Source organism: Microtus ochrogaster, unplaced genomic scaffold, assembly GCF_000317375.1.
Source record: "Microtus ochrogaster isolate Prairie Vole_2 unplaced genomic scaffold, MicOch1.0 UNK49, whole genome shotgun sequence".
NCBI classification, from domain to species: domain Eukaryota; kingdom Metazoa; phylum Chordata; class Mammalia; order Rodentia; family Cricetidae; genus Microtus; species Microtus ochrogaster.
In genome coordinates, this window is record NW_004949147.1 from 2,257,535 (window position 1) to 2,282,822 (window position 25,288).

Genomic DNA, 25,288 nt, shown 5'->3' on the forward strand with positions numbered 1-25,288 from the left:
CATGCTTAATCTCGTATGCCGTCTTCTAAAAAAAAAAAAAAAAAAAAAATCAAGCTAAAATATAACCAAGTTTAGCTAGTTTGAGGACTATAAACTTACTCTCAACACTGATAATCATGGGGGTGGGGGGGCTTCAAGATAGAGATTCTTTGTAACAGCCCTAGCTGTCTTTGGAACTAGCTTTGTAGAGAACAGGCTGGCCTTGAACTCACAGTTCCACCTGCCTCTGTCTCCCCAGTGCTGGGATTAAGGTTGAAGCATCAACGCCCAGCACAGTCAGTCATTTTTTAACTAGTAAAGCTCTTTGTGGCTTTCACCTATAATAATTTTCTAGCCCAGAACAATTTTTAAAATGTTAGAAAAGAGATTCAGCCATTAACCTCTAGAGTAACAGTGAGGACAATGTGAGAGAGTCTTTACAATGTTTTATATCTGAGAGCTGCTCTTTTTGAAAACTAAAAAATTAAAACTTAAAAAAAAAAAACCTTGTTGTTGCCCATATTTGGTTGCATTGCAGCCATTTGCATAACTTTAAATATACACAGTCTTTTGTTATTGTTTTAAAAGACCACGTCTTTACCGTAAATGTAACCCTGGCTGGCACAGAATTCTCTTTGTAAATCAAACTGGCCTCCAACCAACAGAGATCTGCCTCCCTCTGCCTCTGGAGTTCTGAGATTAAAAGCATGTGTCATCATATCCGGGTGGATAAATCTATTTTACATCATAAGCAAGATCAGTATTCTATGCATCACTTTTTGCTGTTGCTGCCTTTTATTTTTGAGACAGGGTCTCACTATGTAGTTTTGGGTGGACTAGAACCAGGCTTGCTTTCAACTCACAGAGATGTGCCTCCCTCTGCTTCTTGAATGCTGAGATTACAGGCATGAGCCATCAACCCCTGCTATTCTCTATTTTAGATGAGAGTGGAACCCTTACCATCCTAGGATATTATGAGGCTTAAGTGACACAATTCATATAAATTGCTTATTCAGAACCTGGCACATCTAAAGTTCTTTTGTTGGGTTTCTTGCGTTTTTTGTTTTTCAAAATAAGGTTTCTATGGGTAATAGTCCTGGCTATCCTGGAACTCGCTTTGTAGACCAGGCTGGCCTCTAAAATTAATGAGACCCACCTGCCTCTACCTCCCAAGTGCTGGATTAAAGGTGTGTACCACCAATGCCTGGCACATCAAAAGTTCTTAATAAGCCTTATTATTAGAAGTTAACATGGTAGTTAGCTTTAGTGTTGACGTGATAGCTAAAAGGGGGGGCTTTTCTAAATTTTCAAATATAGATACTGTAAAATTGATGCACAAGCTGGGTGTGCCTCCCAATGTTCAGGAAGCAGGGATACCTCTTTGAGTTTGAGAGCAGTCTATACTACAGCGCTAAGCCCTCCTCTCAAAAAATGAGACAAGACAAAACAAATCAAAATTTCAGAAAACAACAACAACAACAAAAAAGAAAAAAACAGGAAAACCACCAGGGGAAGAAGAATGAGATGAGATAAGAGGGGAAATAATCTGTGGCAAGTCTACAGTGCTAATCCATGATAAATGTACATTCAAATTGAGGGCTGACTATAGTGCTAGCACAGTTAACTAGCTGGCTAAACCACTTAAATCTGATATAGTTTAAGATAACAAAAAGGTTTCTCATATTTTTTACCTACTTTTTTTTTTAATAGAAAGGGTTTATGAAAAATTGGCCTTTCCCCCGTCCAGGAACTAATCCTACCTCAAAGATAATGGACTGGTTATTCTTTTTGAGGTAGAAAGCGAAGACATAAGTGTACATAAGTGTGGCACGACACTGGCAGAGGACATCGACTGCTTTCTTCAGGAACTGCACCTCGATCCAGGACATGTTGTGCTGCTGCATCTCCTCCATCTTCTGCTTCACCTGAGCATACAGCTTATGCTCAAAGCGTAGACTCTGCATGTGGTTCATATAGCGATTACAGTAGAACAGGTACCTCTGCAGGGCTGCCCTAGATCGCTGACCCAGTAAGAAAAATAAAGGTCTTGTAATTATGACATATATATATATCATGTATCATGTACAAAAGTTGGTGTATAATTAAGCAACAATGTGATAGCACCTCACACAGTAAAACAGCTTGTCACTCAAAAGGGCAAAGATACCAAGAGTTGGCAAGTATGTGGAGTGAAGGGAATTGTATGAATGTAAGTTAGTAGAATCACTATGGAAAATACACTGAAGGCCCTTGCAAAACTGAAGCAGAACCATCATAAAATTCAGTTTTACCACATTTGGGTATATAACAACAGCAGCAACAACAACAAATCCTGAAATAATTATTTTGAGTATGCCTGCATTTCTCCGTTTATTGTTTGTAATAATCAAGCCATGGAATCAGTTCATTTATTATAAATGAATGGATAAAGAAATGGGGGCATACATAGTAAATGGAATACTGCTCGGGTGGTCATATGTAACGACATGGCTAGCCACGGAAGACAATGTACTAAACCTATATAGAAATACATATACTACACAATATTGACTTACATGAAGAATCTAAAACCTAAACTCAGAGGAGTAGAGAGTAAAATAATGATACTGGGGGAACAGGATGGGCGATGGGGGACCAGCCTGTCAATAATACACCTTGTATTCAAAAATGAGAGTTAATGTCAAATCTATCCATAAAAAACAATAGGTGACAAAATAATTACCTATAAACATCCATCAAACTTATACACATAGTAAAAATGATATCCATGAGAATTATTATTTTTGACTACAATTGCTAATTGAAATTTCATGTATTTGCTGATAAAATAACAGTAATCTAGAATTGTTAATTTAAAATTAAGAATAAAGCTATCTACAGTTACCTTTGATACTACTGCTCTGAATGCCTTACTATAGTTTTTATACAGCAGCCATGAGCCACATATTTGTCTATTTTAACTCAACATTAAAATGTCTGTTCTACAATTAGTGGAAAACAAATTAAACAATGTTGAAGAGTATTTTTAGCAATACAAAAAAGTTCTCTTGGATAGCACTCTACAGAGGAAGCAATGAGCTAGAAAACATGAAACAGCTGTGTGTTGCTGGTGGCTGGTGTGTTGTGTGCAAGCTAAACAAATTTACTGACAACCCAGTCTTTGAAAAACCCTGTCTCAAACCCCCACCCAACAGGAAAAAAAAAAAAATCAAAGCTCTTTTTGCTGAGTCTGAATTTGCTTAAATTTATAGACGTACTAAGAAGGCAAAATGGTCTACACAGAGAGTACCGAGCAGAGCTATACAGTGAGACCCTCTGTCTGTCTGTCTGTCTGTCTGTCTGTCTGTCTCAATCTATCTTTTCTCATTTTTAGGAGACCCTGTCTTTAAAAAAGTAGTAGTAGTAGCAGAGAGACAAAAAGGTTAATAAATGACACCAGGGAGTCATTTATTAACAAGCAGTAAAATCTTTAGGGCTGGAAAAGCAGCAGGAGAAAATGACCTAGTTTCTTCAATAAACAAATGGCAATTTTTTTAAAGGAAGCAAGAGAAGGATAATGTAAAGAGGAAATAAAGTTAATCAAATTCAATTTATAAAGTAAATCTGAGCAAGCAAGATGGCTAGTGTACCTGTGCACATGTCTGACATCCTGAATTTAATCCTCAGATCTCATGAGGTGGCAGGAAGAAAAGAACATCCTGACAACTGTCCTCTGTGAGCACGCATGTATACGTACATGTACACACACACACACACACACAAAATACATTTAATGAGATCCTGCCTAAAAAGATGAAAACAGGAAGAAATGACAGAATTGGAAGCATCTGAACAACAGTTGATTCAAATAAGCTATATTTCTAAAGAGGAGGTTGTGCGTGAGGTACACACCTGTAATACCAGCTGCACTCAGCAGACAGAAACATGGAATTGCCAAAATTGAGAAAAGCATGGATAGCATAAATTAAGACCAGCCATGGGCTAACAGAGCGAATCTCTGTCTGTCTGTGCCTCCACTACCCCATCCCTCAACCAACCAAATATATACAAACTTACAGTAGCAATCTAACAGTGAGGGCTAGAGCACTACAGATATAGTCTGGGGTAAAGCTTAAAGCCCATGCTTGTTTGACATCAGTTACTGGGTTTAATTTCAAACACACTCCCAATACACCTACATACAATAATGGCATTCAATAAAGTCTATTATTTGATAATATACAAAGTAGTATTAATGACATAATTTTGTACTTCAAATATATTTTGCATTATTATTGTCTTACAATAACTGACGTAAAGTCTCTTTCATTATTCTGAACATCTCTAGATGTGTTGGATGATTTTAAATCATATACTTAGTATTATCACTAGTGCCTGATATATAGAAAATGATTAGTTAAATTTAAGTGTGATTTTACCACACATATACATATAATTATATTTTTCTCACCATGCTTTAAAGTCTAGAAATAACAGACACTCAGGTACCTTCTATGATACGCCAAGTGAAGATCTTCACCAAATACTCTTTTGAGATTTATTTGGGAAGGAGGAGTCCAGGAGAGTGGATACCTCTGCCAGGGTAGTAAATAACAGCCAACAGCTGAACAGGCAGAGGGGGCTTATACAGGGCTTCTCAGGAGCGGAGTTTTCCCAGGAAGAAGTTATGCTCAGAGATTGGCTAATTTAGTTGGTCAGGGGCAGAGATGGCTCTGATTTCAGAACCAAACTGTTTCTTTCCCTGGTCCTTTTTGAGTCTTTGGTTAAGTTTAGGGCCAGGGCATTTTTTTTTTCTACTGGCTCTGTTTTTAAGGACAAAGTGTGTTTCTTCGGCACTGGTTTCAGAGTCAGGGTATGCTTCTTTGGTTCTGGGATAAAGTGTTTCTTTTACTAGCTCAGGTTTCAGATCCTGGGTCTGTTTCCTTTACTAGCTCTGGGTTCAGAGTCAGAGTGCTCAGGGATTGGTTGGTTTTCCTTGGCTGGGGTTCTTACCCTATACCAAGTATATAGAAATATAAATATTGCGCAGCACTCGGTAGGCAAAGGCAGGCAGATTTCTTTGAGTTTGAGGCCAGCCTGGTCTACAGATCAAGTTCCAGGACAGGCTCCAAAGCTCCAACCATGTCTTGAGAGGAAAAAATATATATTTGGAGAAGAATCTACAGTTGATCTTCTTCTTAAATACATAAACTCTGAACCTCAGGACTACTCAATCACATGCTCCAATATCATACACAACACTGAAGCATCAAGAAAAAAGTCAAACAAAAGTTTGTCGTCGCCCCCCCACCCCCACCAGAGGGTCAGGAAACAGGTTAGGCTGGCCTTGAAATCAAGATGTTTCTCTTTCTACTTCCTACCTCATGAGAGCTATATTTGCATCATGTATCAACCATGCCTGGCAAAGCCATATTATTTCAAGAGACAGGTAGGTGCTGAACCACCACTTATGAGATAAAAATTAAGCCTATGTGCAAATAAACTATGTAGGAACTAACCTGTCTGTCATGTTTACTTTCTAGTAAGTACTACTATTTTCAAATTTCACAAAATCTAACAGAAAACCCAATTTACCACATACGATGAGAGAGGACTTGATTTCATATACTTTATGATTCTGAAAACTATTTCTCATTAAAACTCATGAAGCTGTGTGTAGTAGTATATGCCTTTAATCCCAACTCAGGAAGAGGAACCAAGTGGATCTCTGAGCTCCAGGCCAGCCTGATCTATACAGTAACCAGGCCAGACAGGAATATATATAAAATGAGACCCTATCTCAAGGGGGGAGGGGAGGAGCCTACAAATAAAACCCTCAGAAATCAAAGAAGAAAAATTTTAATGCAAATAAGAAAAGCTTAATAATAAATGCCAAGATTAAGAATTTAAAAAAAAATCAATTCACAATTTGAAAAGGGGTTCCCAAAATAACCAAAACTAGAAAACTGGCAGGCCAGTCAAGTGTAGCTACCAACTGTTTTTTCTAAATAAAGCTATTTGGAACACAATCACATTCATCTGTTAAAGTCTATGGCTTCCTTAGCAGTAAGGAGAGAAATAGACTTGAGTAATCATCATGGAGATTACAGTCAGCAGGTATTGATTCAAACCTCAGTGCTGGGAATCAAAGCCTTGCCCATGCTGGGCAAACTCTACCACAGAGATTCAACCCCTCCCACCTCCTTTTCTTTCCTTTTACATCATCCCCTATTTTGAATGCGTATGTGTGCGCATGTGCACACGTGCATACATTATGTCAGCAGGAAAACAGAGTTAACTTTAAGGAATCAATTCTCTCTTTCCACACTGTGGATTCAGGGAATCAAATGCAAGTTTACCAGATTTGTACAGCAAACATTTCTAGCCACTGAGCTATCTCAATGGCTCCCTCTTCCCTAACCCCTTCATATATGTGTACACAATTTGTACATGTCTAGAGTCAAAGTTCATATAGGTTGTCTTTCTGGATCACAATTTATTAAGGCATGGATTCTCACTGAACATGGACCTTGCGGTTTCTGACTAATCTTGCTGGGTAGCTAGTCACAGAAGTCCTGTTTCTGCCTCCTTACTGCTAAGATCACAGGCAGTTGCCATGTGGATGCTGGAGATCTAAATTTGAGTTCATGCTTTTTGTTAAGTCTTGTTTTAAAAACTGAGCCATTTCCATGGTTCCTCCAATACACACACCCCTTTGAAACTCTCACTAAATTTCTCAGAATGGTCTTGTAGTAGCTCAGACAGGTCTTATATTCATAATGTTCCCACTTCATCCTTTGAGTAGCTGGGTTACACACCTGTGCCATCGGGGATGGCTTTATTTGATCTTCTACAGAAAAGGTATTTTGACTTCCAAAGGCAGAAGAAGATTCAAATTTTACCACTGTCAGCACAACAGAGCATATAAACTTTTCTACAACTCAAAGCACTCAAAGTACCACCAAGGATCTTTCTGGACTATGTACCAAATTTCTAATACTTTTGAAGACTACAATAATCCAAGAGACATCAGGTTAGCATGCAAGAATGGAGAACATAAGGAAAAATCAAAAGGTTAAATAAACGTGTAATGGTATATCCCATCAAATAAATGACAGTGATATCAAATATTTTACTGTGCCCTATAGAAGTGTAAGATTCTGGATGGGTCCTACTTGAAGTACAAAATCTATAGACCCCTAATTTAAAAGCTATGCACAATATCCCACCTCCACCCCACCCCCTAGAGAACTTAGAAAGGGATTTTACTGAGATGGTGTGGTCTTCAAAAACAAAGCTGTGCTAAATATGATCTCTAGCTAGATCTAATTTGTCTACTAGTCACTCAGAATTCATAATAACTAGGAATAAAACAGTGCCACACACGAGGAAAAAGCTTTTCTTTTTATTCAACAGAATTATCAAAATCTAAAAGTATATTGAAAAAAGTATGGTATTGTTCTTCAAAAAGATTTTATACAATCTTGATTTCTATTAAGTCATAAAAATAAACTAAGCAGTAGAGTCAAGTCTAAATGGAGCTAGAGAAATCATGACTGCCACTAATAATCTATAAATCAGAATGATACAAAGTAACTACTGACTAATTTTAGGTCAATTTGACACAAGCTAGAGTCATTAGAAAGAAGGGAGCCTCAACTGAGAAAATGTCTCCATAAGATTGGGCATAGGCAAGCCTGTAGGGGTTTTCTTAATTAGTGATCAATGGAGGAGGGCCCAGGTCACTGTGGGTGGTAACATCCCTGGGCTGGTGGACCTGGGTCTTGGATTCTATAATGAAACAGGCTGAGTAAGCCATGGGGAGCAAGCCAGTGCGCAGCACCCCTTTATGGCCTCTACATCAGCTCCTGTCTCGGTTTTCTGCCCTGTTTGAGTTTCTGCTGTCACTGCTTTTGGTGATGAACTGTTATTTGGAAGTAAGAATAAAATAAACCCTTTCCTCCCAAGTTGCTTTTGGTCATGGCGTTTCATCACTGTAAGAGTAACCCTTACTAAGATGAGGACCATTAAATGGAAGTAAAGTAGAGGTACCAAATAGTCAGGTATTAGCAGACCACAAAATATGATGGTTTTGAGTCAGTCTCTCTGAGCAGTTCTGGTTGTCCTGGAACGCGTTATGTAGAACAGGCTGTCCCTGAACTCACAGAAATCCTCTTGCCTATTTCTGCTAGGAATAAAAAGTGTGTGCCAACACGCCTTTTTAAGTATTAAAATGATGACAATAACAACAACCAGAAGCCGGGCGGTGGTGGTGCACACCTTTAATCCCAGCACTTGGGAGGCAGAGGCAGGCGGATCTCTGTGAGTTCGAGACCAGCCTGGTCTACAAGAACTAGTCCCAGGACAGGTTCCAAAGCTACAGAGAAACATTGTCTCAAAAAACCAAAAAACAAACAAACAAAAAAAAAAACAACAACAAAAAAAACATACACAAAAAAAAACTCCAACCACAGCTTAGTACAGGAGATGTAGCTCAGCTGGTAGAATGTTTGTTCTTCAATTTATGAATCCCTGGATTCTATCCCTCGCACCACATAAACAAGACACAGTGGTATATTATTTCTGTTCTATAAAAATGAACGAATGCAGACAAATTTCATTGACTTGTGATTTGATCTGGTTATACAGCCATATAGAAATAAGATATTTGCAAGTGGTTTTACATTCACATATCTAAATACTGTAGTCAATATACTTAAGCCAGCCCTATTAATTTATGAGAATTTTTCTGTTCTTTGAAAGGACTAAATAATATGCATTTAATTCCAGTACTTTGAACCCAGAATGAGCTAAAAGGTTAAAACAAAAATGTCTTGCTGTACAGTGCTGGCATATGCTTTAATCTCAGCACTCAGGAGGCAGAGAAACCATGTCTTGAAAAACCAAAATACCCAGAACACAAACCACCTAAACTACAACCTCCTAAAGGACCTTTTGGGAGCCTTTTTTTTAAAATATATAATACATATGGAACATTTATTATTTTAATTATAGCAAAAGACAGCATCTTTACTTCTGCCAATATAGAAGTATATAGTAATATGTATTGGGGGGAGGGCATTTATTTCTTTAATTAGAAATGATTGAGGGCTGGAGAGATGGCTCAGTGGTTAAGAGCACTAGCTGCTCTTCCAGAGGTCCTGAGTTCAATTCCCAGCAACCACATGGTGGCTCACAACCATCTGTAATGAGAGCTGACGCCCTCTTCTGGTGTGCGGGCATACATGGAGGCAGAATGTTGTTATACATAATAAATAAATCTTTTAAAAAAAAAAAAAGAAAAAAAGAAATGATTGAGGTCTGTGTGTATTGACTGAACAGAGTCTTGCTGGTTTCAAATTTGCTGTGCAGTCAAAGGCTGGTCTCAAAATTGTGATCCTCTAAGCCTCCAGAGTGTTGGGATTACAGGCAAAAAATTGCCTTTAAAAACTAACAATAAAGCCGGGCGGTGGTGGTGCATGCCTTTAATCCCAGCACTCGGGAGGCAGAGGCAGGCGGATCTCTGTGAGTTCGAGACCAGCCTGGTCTACAGAGCTAGTGCCGGAACAGGCTCCAAAGCTACAGAGAAACCCTGTCTCGAAAAAACCAAAAAAAAAAAAAAAAAAAAAAAACCACTAACAATAACAAACACATGGAATCCATGTTTTGGATTGTATCCAGCTTGAAATACCATTTAAAAAGCATTTTTTTGTTTGTAGACAGGGTTTCTTTGGCTGTCCTGGAACTTGCTCTGTAGACGAGGGTGGCCTCAAACTCAGAAGCTGGAATTAAAGCCATGTGGCACCACCATCCAGCTAAAAAGCATTTTTGTCTTTAGGAATTTCAAAAAAAGAATGATTGAATAAATAAAGGATTGGAGAGATGACTCAGACATTAAGAACAATGACTGCTCTTCCCGAAAACCTGGGTTTAATTCCCAGCAACCACATGGTAGCTTACAACTGTCTGTAACTCTAGTTTCAGGAGATCTGAAACCCTCACACAGACCACATGCTGGCCAAACACCAATGCACATAAAAATAAATAAATCTATTTTAAAAAAGAAAAAAAAAAACCAAAAGATTTAGCCGGGTGGTGATGGTATATGCCTTTCATCCAGCACTTGGGAGGCATAGACAGACAGAAAGATCTCAGTGAGCTCGAGGCCAGCTTGGTCTACAAAGTGAACTCCAGGACTATCAGAACTCTAACACAGAGGAACCCTGTCTAGAAAAACCAAAACAACCAATAACAACAAAAATGAGTAAAGAAAAATTCAATGGTTCTTCAACTACTATAAAATTATGAGAATAAAAAAAATAGAAATACAAACCTATTGTCTGAATCCTTTCCTAATAGCATAGAGACTCCGGAGGGAGTCTGTTTCAAAATCACTTGACCTATCAGAATTGCACGAACAATGAGGCAAAAAGTAAAAATAAGTGACACACTGTGTGCTCTATACAGAATAGCAGCAGTTCACTCAACAACTGCTGGTCTCTTATTCTTGGGTGAATGAGCAGAATGCAGAGGTGAAGGCATTCATTTAAGGTCATCACAGGAACCTTCAAACATCCAACATAACTAGCTCAAGTGAAAGAAAGGAAACAGACAAGACTGTCCTTATAGAGGAGGAGGAGGACTGGCATACCCCTGTAATTTCAGACAAGGGACAAAGCAAGAGCTTGTCTCAAAATTCACAAAGCAATTACAAAACCAAAAAGACTGAGTGAGCACAATGCACATGCCTATAATCAGCTGTCAGGAAGAAGCAGAAGCAGAAGGATCATATGTTTGATGCCAATCTGGGCTACAGAGCCTGTCTCAGAAAACAAAAATAAATGTTCCTAATTAAGTACCATAAAAGAGTCCCTTTCTGAATGCTTCTATAAAGTTAACAGAGAAATATGTGAATCAGGCATTCTTAGCCAGTGCTGACCTGCCATGGCTGCAACTCACCTCTTGGGCATCTCTTGCTGCCTTTGCATCATCCTCATTGTAGCGATTACAGTTGTACCTTAAAAAAAATTAAGAGACTTTCAGAAAGCCATAAATCAATTATAAAAGGAACAGGATGTAGCACTTTAACTTGTACTAAGTGATTATCTAGAACTAGCATTCTGTTTCACAACAGATAAACTGAGATGTCAACACACACAAGGCCCTATTGATATAGTGGAAAAAATCACAAGACTAAATAAAGCAACACTGGGAGTGTTGCATATAATCCAACACCTAATATTCTGGGCGTCTAAAGTACTAGACCAATTCTCCACTAAGTAATAGGAAATTCCACATCTTTTGGATAACCCATCCCAAACCAGCTAAGCTACAACCACCAGAAAACACTGCAGTATAGTACTTACAATTACTACTTATAGTCTGATCTTTAAACTGTTTCTGAAGAGATCATGTTATCTCCTAAGCCATCTGTTACTCACTGTATCTTTCCTTTTATAAGCCAGAGAATCAACAATTACAAGTTACTCTTTAAGAGATGCTGTGCGATGTACTTATATACCTCTATGATTTATTAACTGTCACTGAAAACTGAATGATACAGAGAAATTAGCTCAGAGCCGAAATGATGGGCACTTCCTTTGTTCTTGTTACTATGTATCCGGTTTTTTGTTCTCACTAGTCCTGGTTAGCTTGAGACCAAACTAACCTAAAACTCAGAGATTTGTCTGGCACTGGTTATGCTACCACACTTGGCTACTACGTATCTTTTATGAGAGACTACATTCTGATTGTGGCTATTTATTTACTGTAAAGTCCACTTGCAATAGACTTTCAAAGAGAGATTCAGAATAAATACATAAAAGTAGTTCAGTTAGCAGGAAGTCAAAAACTAACATGATGCTGCAGCATCTGTTAACAGTGAACTTTTTATTTTAGAGCTAAATGAAGAGATTTTCAAAACCCCATCCCTCCCTTCATCCCAAAGAAAAACTTGAATTTAAATGTTAAAAGTGAAATGCATGGGGCTCAAGAGATGACTCAATGGCTAAGAATACTTGCTACTCAGAAGGACCAGAGTTTGATTCCCAGCATACACAGTGGGCAGCTCAAAACCTTCTGGAACTCCAATTCCAAGTAATTTAATGCCCTCTTCAGGTCTTTTGTGGGCAGCTGTTGAAAGATGAGTGACCATTTGTGTAACAGAAGCAGATTCACACACACTCATACATGGTTTTTTTAATCTAAAATTGAGTGGTACAGACTTACCAACCTTTTCAGAATTGTTTTTTGAATATGTGTGAGAGCACGTGGTGTTAAGATTCAATCTAAAGCCTCTCGCACGCTAAGCCAATGCTCTGCCACTGAGCTTTATTTTCATCCCTTCAGAACTGTAATGGTATCTATGTATTTGTATGCACACATAACATACGAATACATGTTATCTTTGATTTCACCAAATTATGTATCAGAAAGCAGTTTTAAGAGACGTGCTTGTCTATGTATACGTTTGTGTGGTGCTATGTGTGTTCAATACCTTGCTTTGACTTATGTTTGAGTAACAGATGGTTTTGGCGATAAGATGATCTCTTACAAAAATGTACCAGAAAACAGAAGTAAGTAGGGGAATATTTCATAAAGTTTTTAAAGACATTACCTTAAGGAAAATGTAAATCTATTATGTTTACTCCAAGAAATGGCCAATCACTCCCAAATACCCTTGCCTATTTTTACTCAATAGGCTACAAATTTCTGTTCCAAATGAAATATTTGGTGGAAATATGGTTTAAATATAGTTTTAGGTATAGGATTAAATCACAAATCTCAGAATTTTTTTTTTGTTTTTCGAGACAGGGTTTCTCTGTAGCTTTGGAGCCTGTCCTGGAACTAGCTCTGTAGACCAGGCTGGTCTCGAACTCACAGAGATCCGCCTGCCTCTGCCTCCCGAGTGCTGGGATTAAAGGCGTGCGCCACCACCGCCCGGCAATCTCAGAAATTTTAAGTTATACTTTTAATTATTTAATCTTTGATACCAGCCTATTGCCTATTTTCCACTACTGAGATGTAACCACAACTGGTCTTAAAGTAACACAGATAATTTATCTGGATTAGAAAGATTTAATGTTAATTTTCACCTGATCATTCAATGTTTTTACTTGATGTACTAGTTTACTTAATTTAATTGAACGATCACCGCCTTTGATTTCTCTTCGTAAACTATTAACATTGGCTTTTTTCTTATCTCTTAAACACGAATTTCGCTTGTGGTTAGTATTTGAGACATGGTCTTTCTATGTAACTCGGGCTTGCCATCATTTAGAGATCCATCTGCCTAGTGACTGCTGGAATTAAAGGTGTGTGCCACCATATTCACTCCTTGAAATGTTTTTTTAAAAAGGAATTTAAAGCACTAGCTTAATACAGGCTTTTCCTTTCCAAAACTATTGAAGATTTTAAGGCTAGCAAAGCAAATATTTAGGGTCTACCTATATTTATAACTCAAATAACTGACTGTGCTACTTGGAATATTGTTTTTACAAATCAAAGGCATTTTAAGAATACACAGAAAACAAAGGAGGATACAATTGCAAGGTCAACAAGCATATAGGCATGACCCTTTCGACGAAGTCATCATTCAGTCTATGGTAGTTCTCTTGCTTTAATTAAAATCTGAGTCATGATCAGTGATGTCATAAAACTCAGAGTCTTGAAAATAATCTTTTTTATCCTCCCCTTCCCCAAACACTAGGCTGGCATAAAAAAAGCATACAGTGACCTTATTTTAGTTTCTGGGAACCCTACAGTTTACTCTCATAAAATACATGCGTGTGCATGTGTATGTGTGTATACATGCATGCAACAGCAGCAACACACACCTTCAATCCCAGCACTGGGAAGACAGAGGCAGGTAGATCTCTGAGAATTCCAGGCCAGCCTAGGCTACACAGAAAAACCCTGTCTGAGAGAGAAGAGGGAGAGGGAGAGAATCTGTCTTCAGCTCTGACAATGGCATATTTTCTTTATTCCTCATTAACAAATCAGTTACTACCTTGGAATTAGCTCCAGAAATAATCCCTATCACCAATCCTCCAATCACTGTAACTACAAGTCCCAATTAAACGAAAAGCAAATGCCTAATTTTTGTCTTAAGTTCCTATCGCTTTATCTTATTTTGAAGCTGCACCCTTCCCCTTGCATTCAGTCATCAACAGTGCTGGAATTATTTGACAATGTGTAAACCGCACAATACAAGCCCCTTTCATCTAACCATGCCACTTCTACCCTCACAGCATCCAAACAATTTTATACTGAAGTTCTATTTCCTAACTTCTCCTATCCCCCACAACTTACCAGGTTAACCAACAGAAAGCAGGAAGGTGACACAAATTAATAAAAGCAGGTTATCTGCACATTATAACACCCAGAAACACTTTCATTTCTCATCAGCATATGTGCTTAGCTCCTATGTTTCTCAAAACTCATCTAAAGTTTAACTTGTATTTTACAAAATAAATATGCATATAAGAAAATTATCTATTAGTACAGAAGGAAATGAAGGGTGCCTTTTAAAACAGGAAGCCTTTGAATCTAAGGATTATGCACCATGAAAACAATCTTTCCTGGAGCAAAAAATAACTGACGATAACTCCCAACTGTACTGAACACAAACAGATGTCTTTATCCTTGTCATTATACCCTAAACAATATTGTTCACAAAACATTTTCTATGTGCAAGGTATTATAAATAATCTACACACATGCAAGTACTATACTATTGTATATAATGCTCAGATTTTGGTATCCACAGGGTATCCTGGACCCCATCTTCAATGGATGCTAAGAGACAACCGCACATGGATCTAACATTAACTCTCAGTCTTGAAGAGCTTATATTTACAAGTTATAGGTAGTTCTTCCAAATAGGAATGTAAGCCTATTTCAAAGAGAAGTTAGGCTGGGTGGCGGTGGTACATGTCTCTAATCCTGCTTGCTCTACAAAGCGAGTTCTAGGACAGCCAGGAGTGTTACAAAGAGAAACCCTGTCTCAAAAAACCAAACCAAACAAGTGTCAAAGAGAAGTAAAAAATACAGTTTTTTGTTCAGTAGCTTTCTAATTTTTTTAATTGTTGTTTTGTTTTGTTTTTTAAAGACAGGGTTTCTCTGTAGATCTGGAGCCTGTCCTAGCACTTGCACTGTAGATCAGGCTGGCCTTTTAATTCACAGTGATCCGCCTGCCTCTGCCTCCCAAATGCTGGGATTAATTAAAGGTGTGCACCACCACCGCTCAGCACTTTCCAATTATTAAAAACAACAACTGTTGTTTAATGACGTGCAGGGTAAGAAAAACACACAGGTTAAATTTCTGTAGATAAATTCTAGTTAACAATGTCTACCTAGAGTCATCAGACAATGTAACTAAAAAATAAAATCATGAACTTAAAATATACTCCATCTCTGTTCAGTATTCCTTTTATTTTGTTTCCAACTACAATTAATGAAAATCTCAACCTAAAGGTTAATCTCAATTATTAATTCCTGTGAGAAGTGACAACTTAATCCCTCTCTGTGTCTCTACTTAGCATATTCCTCTGTTGAAATACATATTGTTCATTTAGCTCAAGTCAGGTGATAATCAAAGGCAGAAATATCATTTATATGTGATATATATGTCATAATTATGTTAACATACTCTACCATTTGTCCAACCTACCAGGCAGATCCATGTGGTTCCCAAGGGCCAAGACACACCCAGCAAAACTCTGCTTTACAGTTCTGGTTACGACAAACCATGTGATTACAACCGCCATCCTTCTCAATTGTGACATGGCATTTGGGACATTCCTATGAAAAAAAACTATAAAGTTGGTGTCAATGCTACACTAAGCTGTATTGCTACCATTGAGAGAAGCCAGTTCTAGATTTCATTTATCTATTAGAGTTATTACACTTAAATCACTTACAAAAGTAGTAAGCATGTAATAAATACCATTAAACAAAATAACCTGTATCATTATTACTGGGGTTTTTTTCTTTGTTTTGTTTTTGTTTTTCTAGACAGGGTTTCTCTGTGTTACAGTCCTAGCTGTCCTGGAACTCACTTTGTAGACCAGGTTGGCCTTGAACTCAGAGATTCACCTGCCTCAAAAACATGTGCCACCACTGCCCTGCTTATTATTGGGTTTTAAAAGACAAAAACAGTGTAATCCCTTTTATAAAATATTTATTTTTCTTTATATGTCTGTGTGCAGATGCCTGTGGAGACCAGAAGAGGACATCAGATCTCCTAGAGATCGAATTATAGAAAGTGGTGAGCCACCATGCACGTAAGAATTGAACCCAGGTCCTATCGAAGAGCAGCCAGTGCTCTCAGCTGCTGAACCATCTCCACCCCAGTGAAAACAATCAAAATATTTTTAATCAGAGATAGTAAGCTTGATAAAACTTTGAAGTATTTTACTCATCATGACACACTGTTGAGTGCCACCTGGCTTTAGAGTACTTTCTATCCTGAGCAATATCTAGAGCATTATATGCAGCATAGCATAAATCCATAAGCCTTGTAACAGTGCTATTTATTCCTGTTGATCACAAGAATAAAAGACAAAAAGAAATAAGGAAACTAATTCTAGGTCATAAAGATCCATATACAAGCAGTCTGGCCTTCAGGGTCAGGCAAGCAGGTAATCAGGCCCCAACTTTAAAACTGAATAAATAATGAAGTTCACAATTTCCATTTTTGTTCTTATTTACTTTTTAAGCATTTGTTTTTGTTGTTGTTGAGACAGGATCTCTTTACAAAGCCCTGCTGTCCTAGAAATCACTATACAGACTAGGCTGGCTTCAAAGTCAGGGATCCATATGTCTCTGCCTCCCAAATGCTGGGATTAACTATGTGTGCCACAATATCTAGCTTTTCAAAAACTTAAAAATTTGAGTGGTGTAGAGATTGTGTACACAAGTATGCAAGAGATGACGCTAGATGTCCTGCATTATAGCTCTCAGCCTTACAACTGTCAGACACTTTCAGTTAACCTAGAGTTCTTTATATTCAGCTACAGGGGTTGACCATTAAGCTCCAGAAAGTCTGTCTCTGAAACTCAGCACCGGGGTTACATGGCCACACCTGCCTTTTTTATGAGTGTCAGGGATCTGAACTCAGTTCTTCATACTTGAACAGCACTTATCCACCAAGGCATCTTCTCAGCCCTTGTTTTTATGGCTTGATACAAGGTCTTGTGTAGCTTGGGCTGATGTTGAGCTTCTGATCCCCACCTTCATTTTTCCAGTGTTGAGATTACAAGATGTGTCAACACATCCAGTTCATATGGTGTTTGGGATCAAGACTAATGAGGGCTTTGTGCCTTTTAGGCAAGTTCTCTATCAACTGAGCTACAATCAAAGCCCCAAAGAGACAGAATTCACAACTAGCTTCATTAATAACATATTCAAAATAAAAATAAGGAGTACTATATGGGTCCACTTTCAATGTTTTCACTTATGTCATAGTTTAGATGTATAACATAAAGTAGATTCAGAGAAACAGTTCTGTGATGTCTACTTTATATAATCAAAACTTAAAATTAGTTACTCCGCTTAAATCCTGGCCTCTGAAGACTAACTTCTAAAAAGGAAAACTGAGAAACTTAAGGTAGAAAATTACATTAGCTGGCAACATAGCTCAGGGTTGTAAGGGTACTTACCACCAAGTCTAACAGTTCAATACACTGTACCTATATAGTGGAAGGCAAAATCTGATTCCTGAGTGTGGTTCTCCCCTACCTAGACATGAGCACATATATGTACATGCACACAATACAAAAAATTATTTTAAAAGAAAAAAATTGACATTAGGCCAATATAAGTGAAGTGAATGAAGTATAGTCACATTTAGTTTAACAAAATAAGCTTTATCTACAGGAAATCCATGTTTTTAGAATAAAAGTAAAGCACTATGCATAATGTATTACAGCCACTCAATAAAATAAACACCTGAAGGTAATAATCCATACGTAGCCATTGGAGATGGGGTGGGGTAGACAAAAGCTATCATAAGGCTCAAACCAACATAAACTCACACTGCTTTTGCTAATGCTTATACACCTACCCTTCAATATGCAGGGGATGGGGGTAGTGGTGGGAGGATACACAGATGGACCAACCTTTGTGTTAGCTGCAATCCAATTAGAAGTTTCACTGTCATCATCACACTTTTTAATCCACTTCTTCAACCACTATTTGAAAATAACAATCATTAGAATATAACTAAAACCTTAAGGATAGCAAAATATTTTATCACTTAAACAAAGGAAATTTTTAAATGTAAGACTCAAAAAGAAATAGATTATCACTAGGCATATTCTCAAAGTAGGAAAATTTGTGGGTGTAAAATCTCACTTATTGCTGGGTGGTGGTGGTGCACGCCTTTAATCCCAGCACTCAGGAGGCAGAGACAGGCAGATCTCTGTGAGTCTGAGGCCAGCCTGGTCTACAAGAGCTAGTTGCAGGACAGGTTCCAAAAACTACAGAGAAACCCTGTCTTAAAAAACACAAAACAAAACAAAACAAAAAACCCAACTCATTTATATAGGATCAACCGAAGAACTGAAGAATTTTGACTTGTTAAAGTTGAATGGGAAGCCTGGAACCTGGATGAAAAATCAAATTATGTTATTTCCCCAAAACAAAGCCTAACTACTCATGGATATTCTAAGATAAACAGAAACTTAACACTCAAACGAATGCACACAGAATACTTGCAAATGATCACCTGAAACAAAAAAGCATAGAATAAAATCTTCCATTTGCTAGTACAAAGTCATCAGCTGTTATCTTTAATCAAATCATCAAATCTTAGGAATGTACTGACTTGTTTAAAAAAAAAAAAAGGAAAAAAAAAACAAATCTCACCTTACATTTAACAGGATCATGCCAATTTTCGCCACAGTTAAAGCTGTTAAAGGACACAGGAGTTTACATAATTAATACTACTCACTGTAAGTAAGCAACTCAACCATTTCACCTCTACAGTTCCCCAGCATTGCCAGGAAATTCTAAACGATTGGCAAATACCAAGGCAGGGAATGTGTTTATTTATTTTACAGTGAATTTTTTTTTTTCAGAATTAGTGTGTTCTAGGACTAGCAAATAAAGAATCAATATGTGTGATATGGGAATGATTAAAAGCATAAAGACATGCCCTGATAACTACACAGTAACTATTAGCAAGACTGGCTCACTCAGATTGTACCGAGAAACTTTTAGTAGTGTTTCACTAGTGCATACTCTATCTCCACACGCTAAACAAAAGCCTGCATTTGAAGATTAATTTGCAAATTCATACTAATATACAACAAATAATACATTAGATACAAAAGGGGACATCTTTGTATAATGTAACTAGATTAAACTCAGCCCCGTAGAGAAAAATGGTGTTGGTCAATGAACCATTTTGGCTTCAAAACAAGCCAAAAAAATCATGGTGGCTTACATCTGTAATCCTAGTACTAAGTACATGTATGTTTACAGGTTAGGATTATAAATGAAGAAAACACAAATGCTTATGGAAACACATTGAATTGGGCATGGTAACCTGTAAAATCCTAGGCCTCAAGGAGAATACAGAATTCAAGGATAGCTTCATAACACCCTTTCTCAAAATGGGGGCGGGGCAGGGCAGGGATGACACAGAACACAACAGTGTACCCACTGGTGTGGAGCCCACCAGGCTGCAACGAGTATCTCCAAACCAATGGCTACACAGAAGGAGCCTGGTGAGCCACAAGGTAAGATAAGAATGTGGGAAAGGAATTCCAGGGATGCAGCCGTAAAGTTGATAGGGACAGGAGAGATGGGGGGGGGGGGGGAGATAGAATAATCAAAATGTACTGGGTATGTGTAAAATTACCAAAGAAATTTAGTGAAACCTATACAAAATGAAACCGGTTATTAATGTGATTATCACATAATTTATAAAAATGTTTGTCAAAGAGAGAAGTAATGATTATTTCTCTGACAAGGTAGACAGGAAATCCGATAAAACAGGCAACCAAGGAGCTTCAAATGTATACTGCACTTCATTTCCTAACAAAAAGAGACAAGGAGATGGAGAGATTGCTGAATAAGTAAGAGCATTTGTTGCTATTGCAGTGTACCCAGGTTTGACCAGAGCGCTCACATGAGAATTGACAACCAACTCCAGTTAAAGGGATCTGATGCCCTCCCTCTTGTGGCCTCTATGGATACTGAATGCACGTGATATACATACATATAGGTAAAACACTTATACACATAAATAAATCTAATTACCTTAAACAAATCTTTACAAAAAAGAGAAATGTTTCTTATTAAAACAAAAAATTGAGAGTATGCAAGGAATCAGATTTCATCTTCTCGTCTGTAACAAAGGTAAATTTGATGTGTGGTAGCAGGCACGTATGTGCTATATTAAACATCTGAAAGTTGGAGGACAACATCTGTCTTCATCTTTGATCTTCTTTGAAGCAGGGTCTTTCTTCCCTTTTTAGTATTCACCCTACCTGGCTCACAAATTCCTAGTAAATCTCTTGTTTTTGCCTCACATCACTATAGGAACACTGGGAGTACAGGTGTAAGCTGGGGTTGGGGTGCCCAGCTTTATGTGGTTTGGGGCCTCAAGTCCCTAACTCTTGCAGAGTAAGCACTTTACACACTAAATCATCACCCCAGGTCACAGGACTAAACTCTAAAACTATAAGGGCACTGTTGATCTTTAATCAACACAATTTGCACTGTATACATGCTTGCATGTTTGTGAATTTATTTGCTCTTTGGGGATATTTATTAATTCGATGGCGATTTTTAAAGAATCAGAGCATTACTGAAATATCTACCAAGGAAACACCTATTTGTTAGCACTAGTTCCTTCATTTTATTTAAAAAGATAGTAAAATCTTTTTACCTTTCTGCTATATTCTTCAAGTGCCCCACCCTGATAACAATGTTGAAACCTAATCATCAGAGTGACAGCATTAAAAGGTAGGGGTTGTTGGGTATGATCGTGTATGGCTTTAACCTAGCACCCGGAAGGCAGTAGCAGGCAGATCCCTGTGGGTTTGAAGATGCCAGTCTAATCTACTAATCTAATCTACTAGTGAGTTTTGGAACAGCCAGCACTATGTAGAGATTGTCGCAACACCACCATGCCCCCACTCGCTGCAAGAATACGCAGACGCACAAACGCACACTTAGGAATGGTTTATAAGGTGATTGTCATGAGGGTTGTATTCAGGAGCAATACAATAAAGAGATGCACACAGCTCTATTGTTCCATCTACCATGTGAGATTATTCACAAAGATATTCTCTGAAAGTAAAAAGCAGACCCACAACTGCTGTGCAACAATCCGCTTGTCCATTGTAAAGATCTGTCAGTTGAATTGCTTTAACCTTACGCTTTTAATCCCAGCACTCGGGAGACAGAGGCAGGTGGATCTCTGTGAGCTTAAGGCCAGACTGGAATACAGAGCAAGTTCCAGGACAGGCTCCAAAAGCTACAGAAAAACCCTGTCTTGAGGGGAAAGGGGAACACCAACAACAATAATAAAAAAGCTGATTGCTGAATATAGTCAGTATAGGAAGTATAGTCAGGCTGACCAAACTAAAGATGATGAGAAGGAGAAGGGCTGACCTGCCAGACTGATTTGGGTATGTCAAACTGACAACATGGCAGAGCATAAATAAGGAATATGGGTTAATTTAAAATCTAAGAGCTAATTAGTAAGTTAATAATGAGACTGACTATATTGGTCAAGCATACTAAGCCTCTGTGTGGTCATTTATGAAGTGGGCACTGGGTATTTGGCACCCAGCAGCTGCAAGACAGGAAACTTCCACCTACACATAACAACAACAACAAAAATAATTCAACAGCACACTGACCCATGATTTCCCAGTTTGAAAAAGAAATTACTGCTGTGTAAATACTAGATAATACTGGTATTTTGTTATAAGAAATTGGTAGTGAGAAATAAGGAAAGCTTTTTTAACAAAGATTAAAATGAGAAAGATTTGTAAATCAATCATAGACAGGGTTTGATGTGAATTAGAAAAAAAATATATTATCATGAATAGAGACTATTCCAGGGTGATTGTGTAAAACTTGATAATGAAGGGAGAGGTATAGAGAAAGTCTTCGTCATCTTAAAAGAATATCTACCAATTCTAAATAGAATGCATGTGGACCTAAAAGCAATAAAGGTCATTCTGATGATGCCACTGATGAAAATAAAAAACATGCTACTGCAAACTAGCACACAACCATTCATTGTAAAAATAGAACATGACTTAACTGTGTGTGTACCAGACTGCTTTTATGCAACGTAGAATGTATAAATAACGAAACTCAATTTTTGATTGAATAAACGTCAGTGAAGATGCAGGTTGGCCCCTGAATGCAAAGATGGACTTAAAGATGAATTACTAATGAAAAAGGAGAAGATCTTTCAAATTGAGATATTCTCAGGCTATCCATATAGGAAAAGAAAGTCAGTTAAATAGTTCAAAGACACTAAAATGTTCCCTAATCTTTGGTGTTGAAAAATCTCTAATAAGTTCAGTCAGAGGAAAGTATACTATGGAACTCTAAAGTCCCAAGATACCAACAGCCAAACAACCAAAATTACCTACAAAACCATACACCAACATTTTCTTGTAAGATTAAAACTTGTCTAAATCAAGTAAATTTTTTGTTTTTAAATAAACCATATTATTCCTTAATCTGTGAGAACATACAGGTAGAGAACAAGAGTCAGATGGAACAAAATACTACATGACTATAGCAATTTGGACCAGAGAGATGGCTCAGTGGATAAAGCACTGTCACTAAGCTTTGACTGAAGCTTGATGCCCAAGATACAACTAGCACGTAAGCACTATACTCAGACCTGAGCTTTCTGAATGATGAAAAAAGGGAGAAATTAGCCCAGATTTTTAAGATTTCTCTACTTAAAAGTTAACGTGAAATACAAAGAAAATTAGGATTATAGCTTCATTTTCCCTTGATACATTCAACAGGTATGGCGGCATATGATTATCCCAGAACTCAGGGAAATTAAAAGAGAATAAACATGAGTTTGAGGCCAATAAGGGCAATGAAAACAAGACTGCCTTAAAACAAAACACACTAACCCTCTCTCTCCTGATAAACGCATCAAGGAAAGAAAAAAAAAATCTTAAGATGTGGTTTCTCGTTTACTTAAAAGATATAAACTATTTCTAACTAGTATCTCCCAGCATGAAGCTTCCCCCGTTACCAAGATTAAAAAGAAAAAACAGAAACTCTACATTCACTTTACTCATTTAGCAAATCACTTGCTTACCAAAACTGGCGCCCACATTTGCAGCGAACAGGTTTTGCATCAGGATATTGGACTTTGACAACATGGTGGCAATCTGGGGCAGGACACCACTTTAACAGTCGGTTGCACTAAAATACAAGTTAGAAAATCTTTAAAATGATAGTAAGTTAAATACATAAATCTAGAATAAAGTTGGAAGAGAGATAACAAAACCCTATGAAGCACATAATCCCTATCTATGAAGTACACAGTAATGCTCTGAAGGGTAATAGCCTCTCATAATTATCACCTTTTAATAAGAAATGTCTTAGGTTTTTGTCCACCTAGGAAGATAAATGATATTTCTTTTTTTTTTTTTTTTTTGGTTTTTCGAGACAGGGTTTCCCTGTGGTTTTGGAGCCTGTCCTGGAACTAGCTCTTGTAGACCAGGCTGGTCTCGAACTCACAGAGATCCGCCTGCCTCTGCCTCCTGAGTGCTGGGATTAAAGGCGTGCGCCACCACTGCCCGGCGATAAATGATATTTCTATTTTACTTTGTTAAAGCGTGGCAGATTAGCCAGGCAATGGAAATGAATTCCTTTAATCCCAGCATTTGGGAGGCAGACAGGTGGATCTTTGTTGAGGCCAGCATGGTCTATACAGTGAGTTCAAGGACAGCCAGGGTTGTTACAAAAAGAAACCCTGTCTTGTAAATCCAAAACCAAAAAAGCCAAAAATCAAAAACCAACAAAACAAAACAAAAAAGAAGAAAAGAAAGAGAAAGAAAAAGGAGCAGGTAACATTGACTGAAAGCTTTTCAATAGTAAGTAATCCTTGCAACTTGCTTATTTCCTTTTTTGAATAAAGTTCAGGACCACATTAAGCAAGTGTTTTACCTAAGGAGCTATGCCCCAACTCTTGAAGATCTAGTTTGCCGATTCATTATTTGTTTACTTTGGTTTTAGGTACCTGCTAAGGAAGCCTTTGACCACAAAGCTGTATCCCCAGACCCTCACAAGATTAATCATCTTTAAAATTCTAATTCTATAGAACATAAGAACTATTTTTTATGCTACCTACAAATCCCACTCCTTAGCTTGTTTCCAGATTTATAGCAATCCTTCTACCTCAGCCTCACTATTTCTGAGACTACAGGATTAAGCAACCATGTTTAGACATTTTTGTGATTACTAACCTCAATTCTAGAGTAAACTTTTACTTCTGAGACAAGGTCTTACTAAACAATCACAGCTGGCCTGAAATTCACCCCATAGACCAGGCTGACCTCCACATATATGTTTGCTACCAAAATCAGCCCAGGGAAATTTTCTTAAAATGCAAGAAAATCAGGTAAGTTCATAATCTGGGAAGGTGTTTAGATGCTATACAACAGCCTGGGAGAAGCTAATGGACTTACTTCATTTTTCCCTTTGACTAGAAAAAAAAACACAAAACCACTCTTACGCAATAGGAAAAGACTGACTCTTACTAGTTCCTGAAAATAAAATAATCCTTTTAACAATCGATTCTCAACTGTTTTTATAACTGTTTTTTCGTTTATTTGCTTGTTTGTTTTAAGACAAGGTCTCGCTATGTAGACCTGGTTATTGTAGAACCGGGTATGTAAGCTGACCTATAACTCACATAGATCCACTAGCCTCTGCCTCATGCATTGTTTAATTTTGGTTTTTGTTTATCTGTCTGTTTTAACAAGTTGTCTCTCACTAGGTAGTAAAGAGTACTCTCAAACTCACAATTCTCTTGCCCCCAACCACTCCAGGGCTACGATTTCAAAGAGTGTACCATCCCAGTCAGGTAAAATACAAACTATGAAATATGTTTATTACATAAATAAGACATGTCTTAAGTAACATTCTGCATCATGATTCAAAAGTCAACTAACGGCTAGGAATATAACTCATTAGAAGATCACTTGCATAAAGTATACCTATAATATGCAATTTTATAGTTTAATTAATAAAGACTATTTTCTAGAATTAAAATACCAAGATATACAGACATTAACTATCATGGACTTGGCACTTTTTTTTTTTTTTT

The 25,288-nt window shown here is 37.6% G+C and overlaps 1 protein-coding gene across 1 annotated transcript in view; it reads right to left on the minus strand.

Moving 5' to 3' along the window:
• Arih1 (ariadne RBR E3 ubiquitin protein ligase 1) overlaps window positions 1–25,288 on the minus strand; it is a 104,997-nt gene that overhangs the window by 4,881 nt on the left and 74,828 nt on the right. The window contains exons 7-12 of the mRNA XM_005369499.3: window positions 23,273–23,379; window positions 18,826–18,868; window positions 18,078–18,149; window positions 15,629–15,759; window positions 10,918–10,975; window positions 1,740–2,000 (exon numbers count right to left, since the gene is read on the minus strand). Coding sequence (XP_005369556.1) covers window positions 1,740–2,000; window positions 10,918–10,975; window positions 15,629–15,759; window positions 18,078–18,149; window positions 18,826–18,868; window positions 23,273–23,379 — 672 coding nt within the window. The remainder of the gene's footprint in view (window positions 1–1,739; window positions 2,001–10,917; window positions 10,976–15,628; window positions 15,760–18,077; window positions 18,150–18,825; window positions 18,869–23,272; window positions 23,380–25,288) is intronic.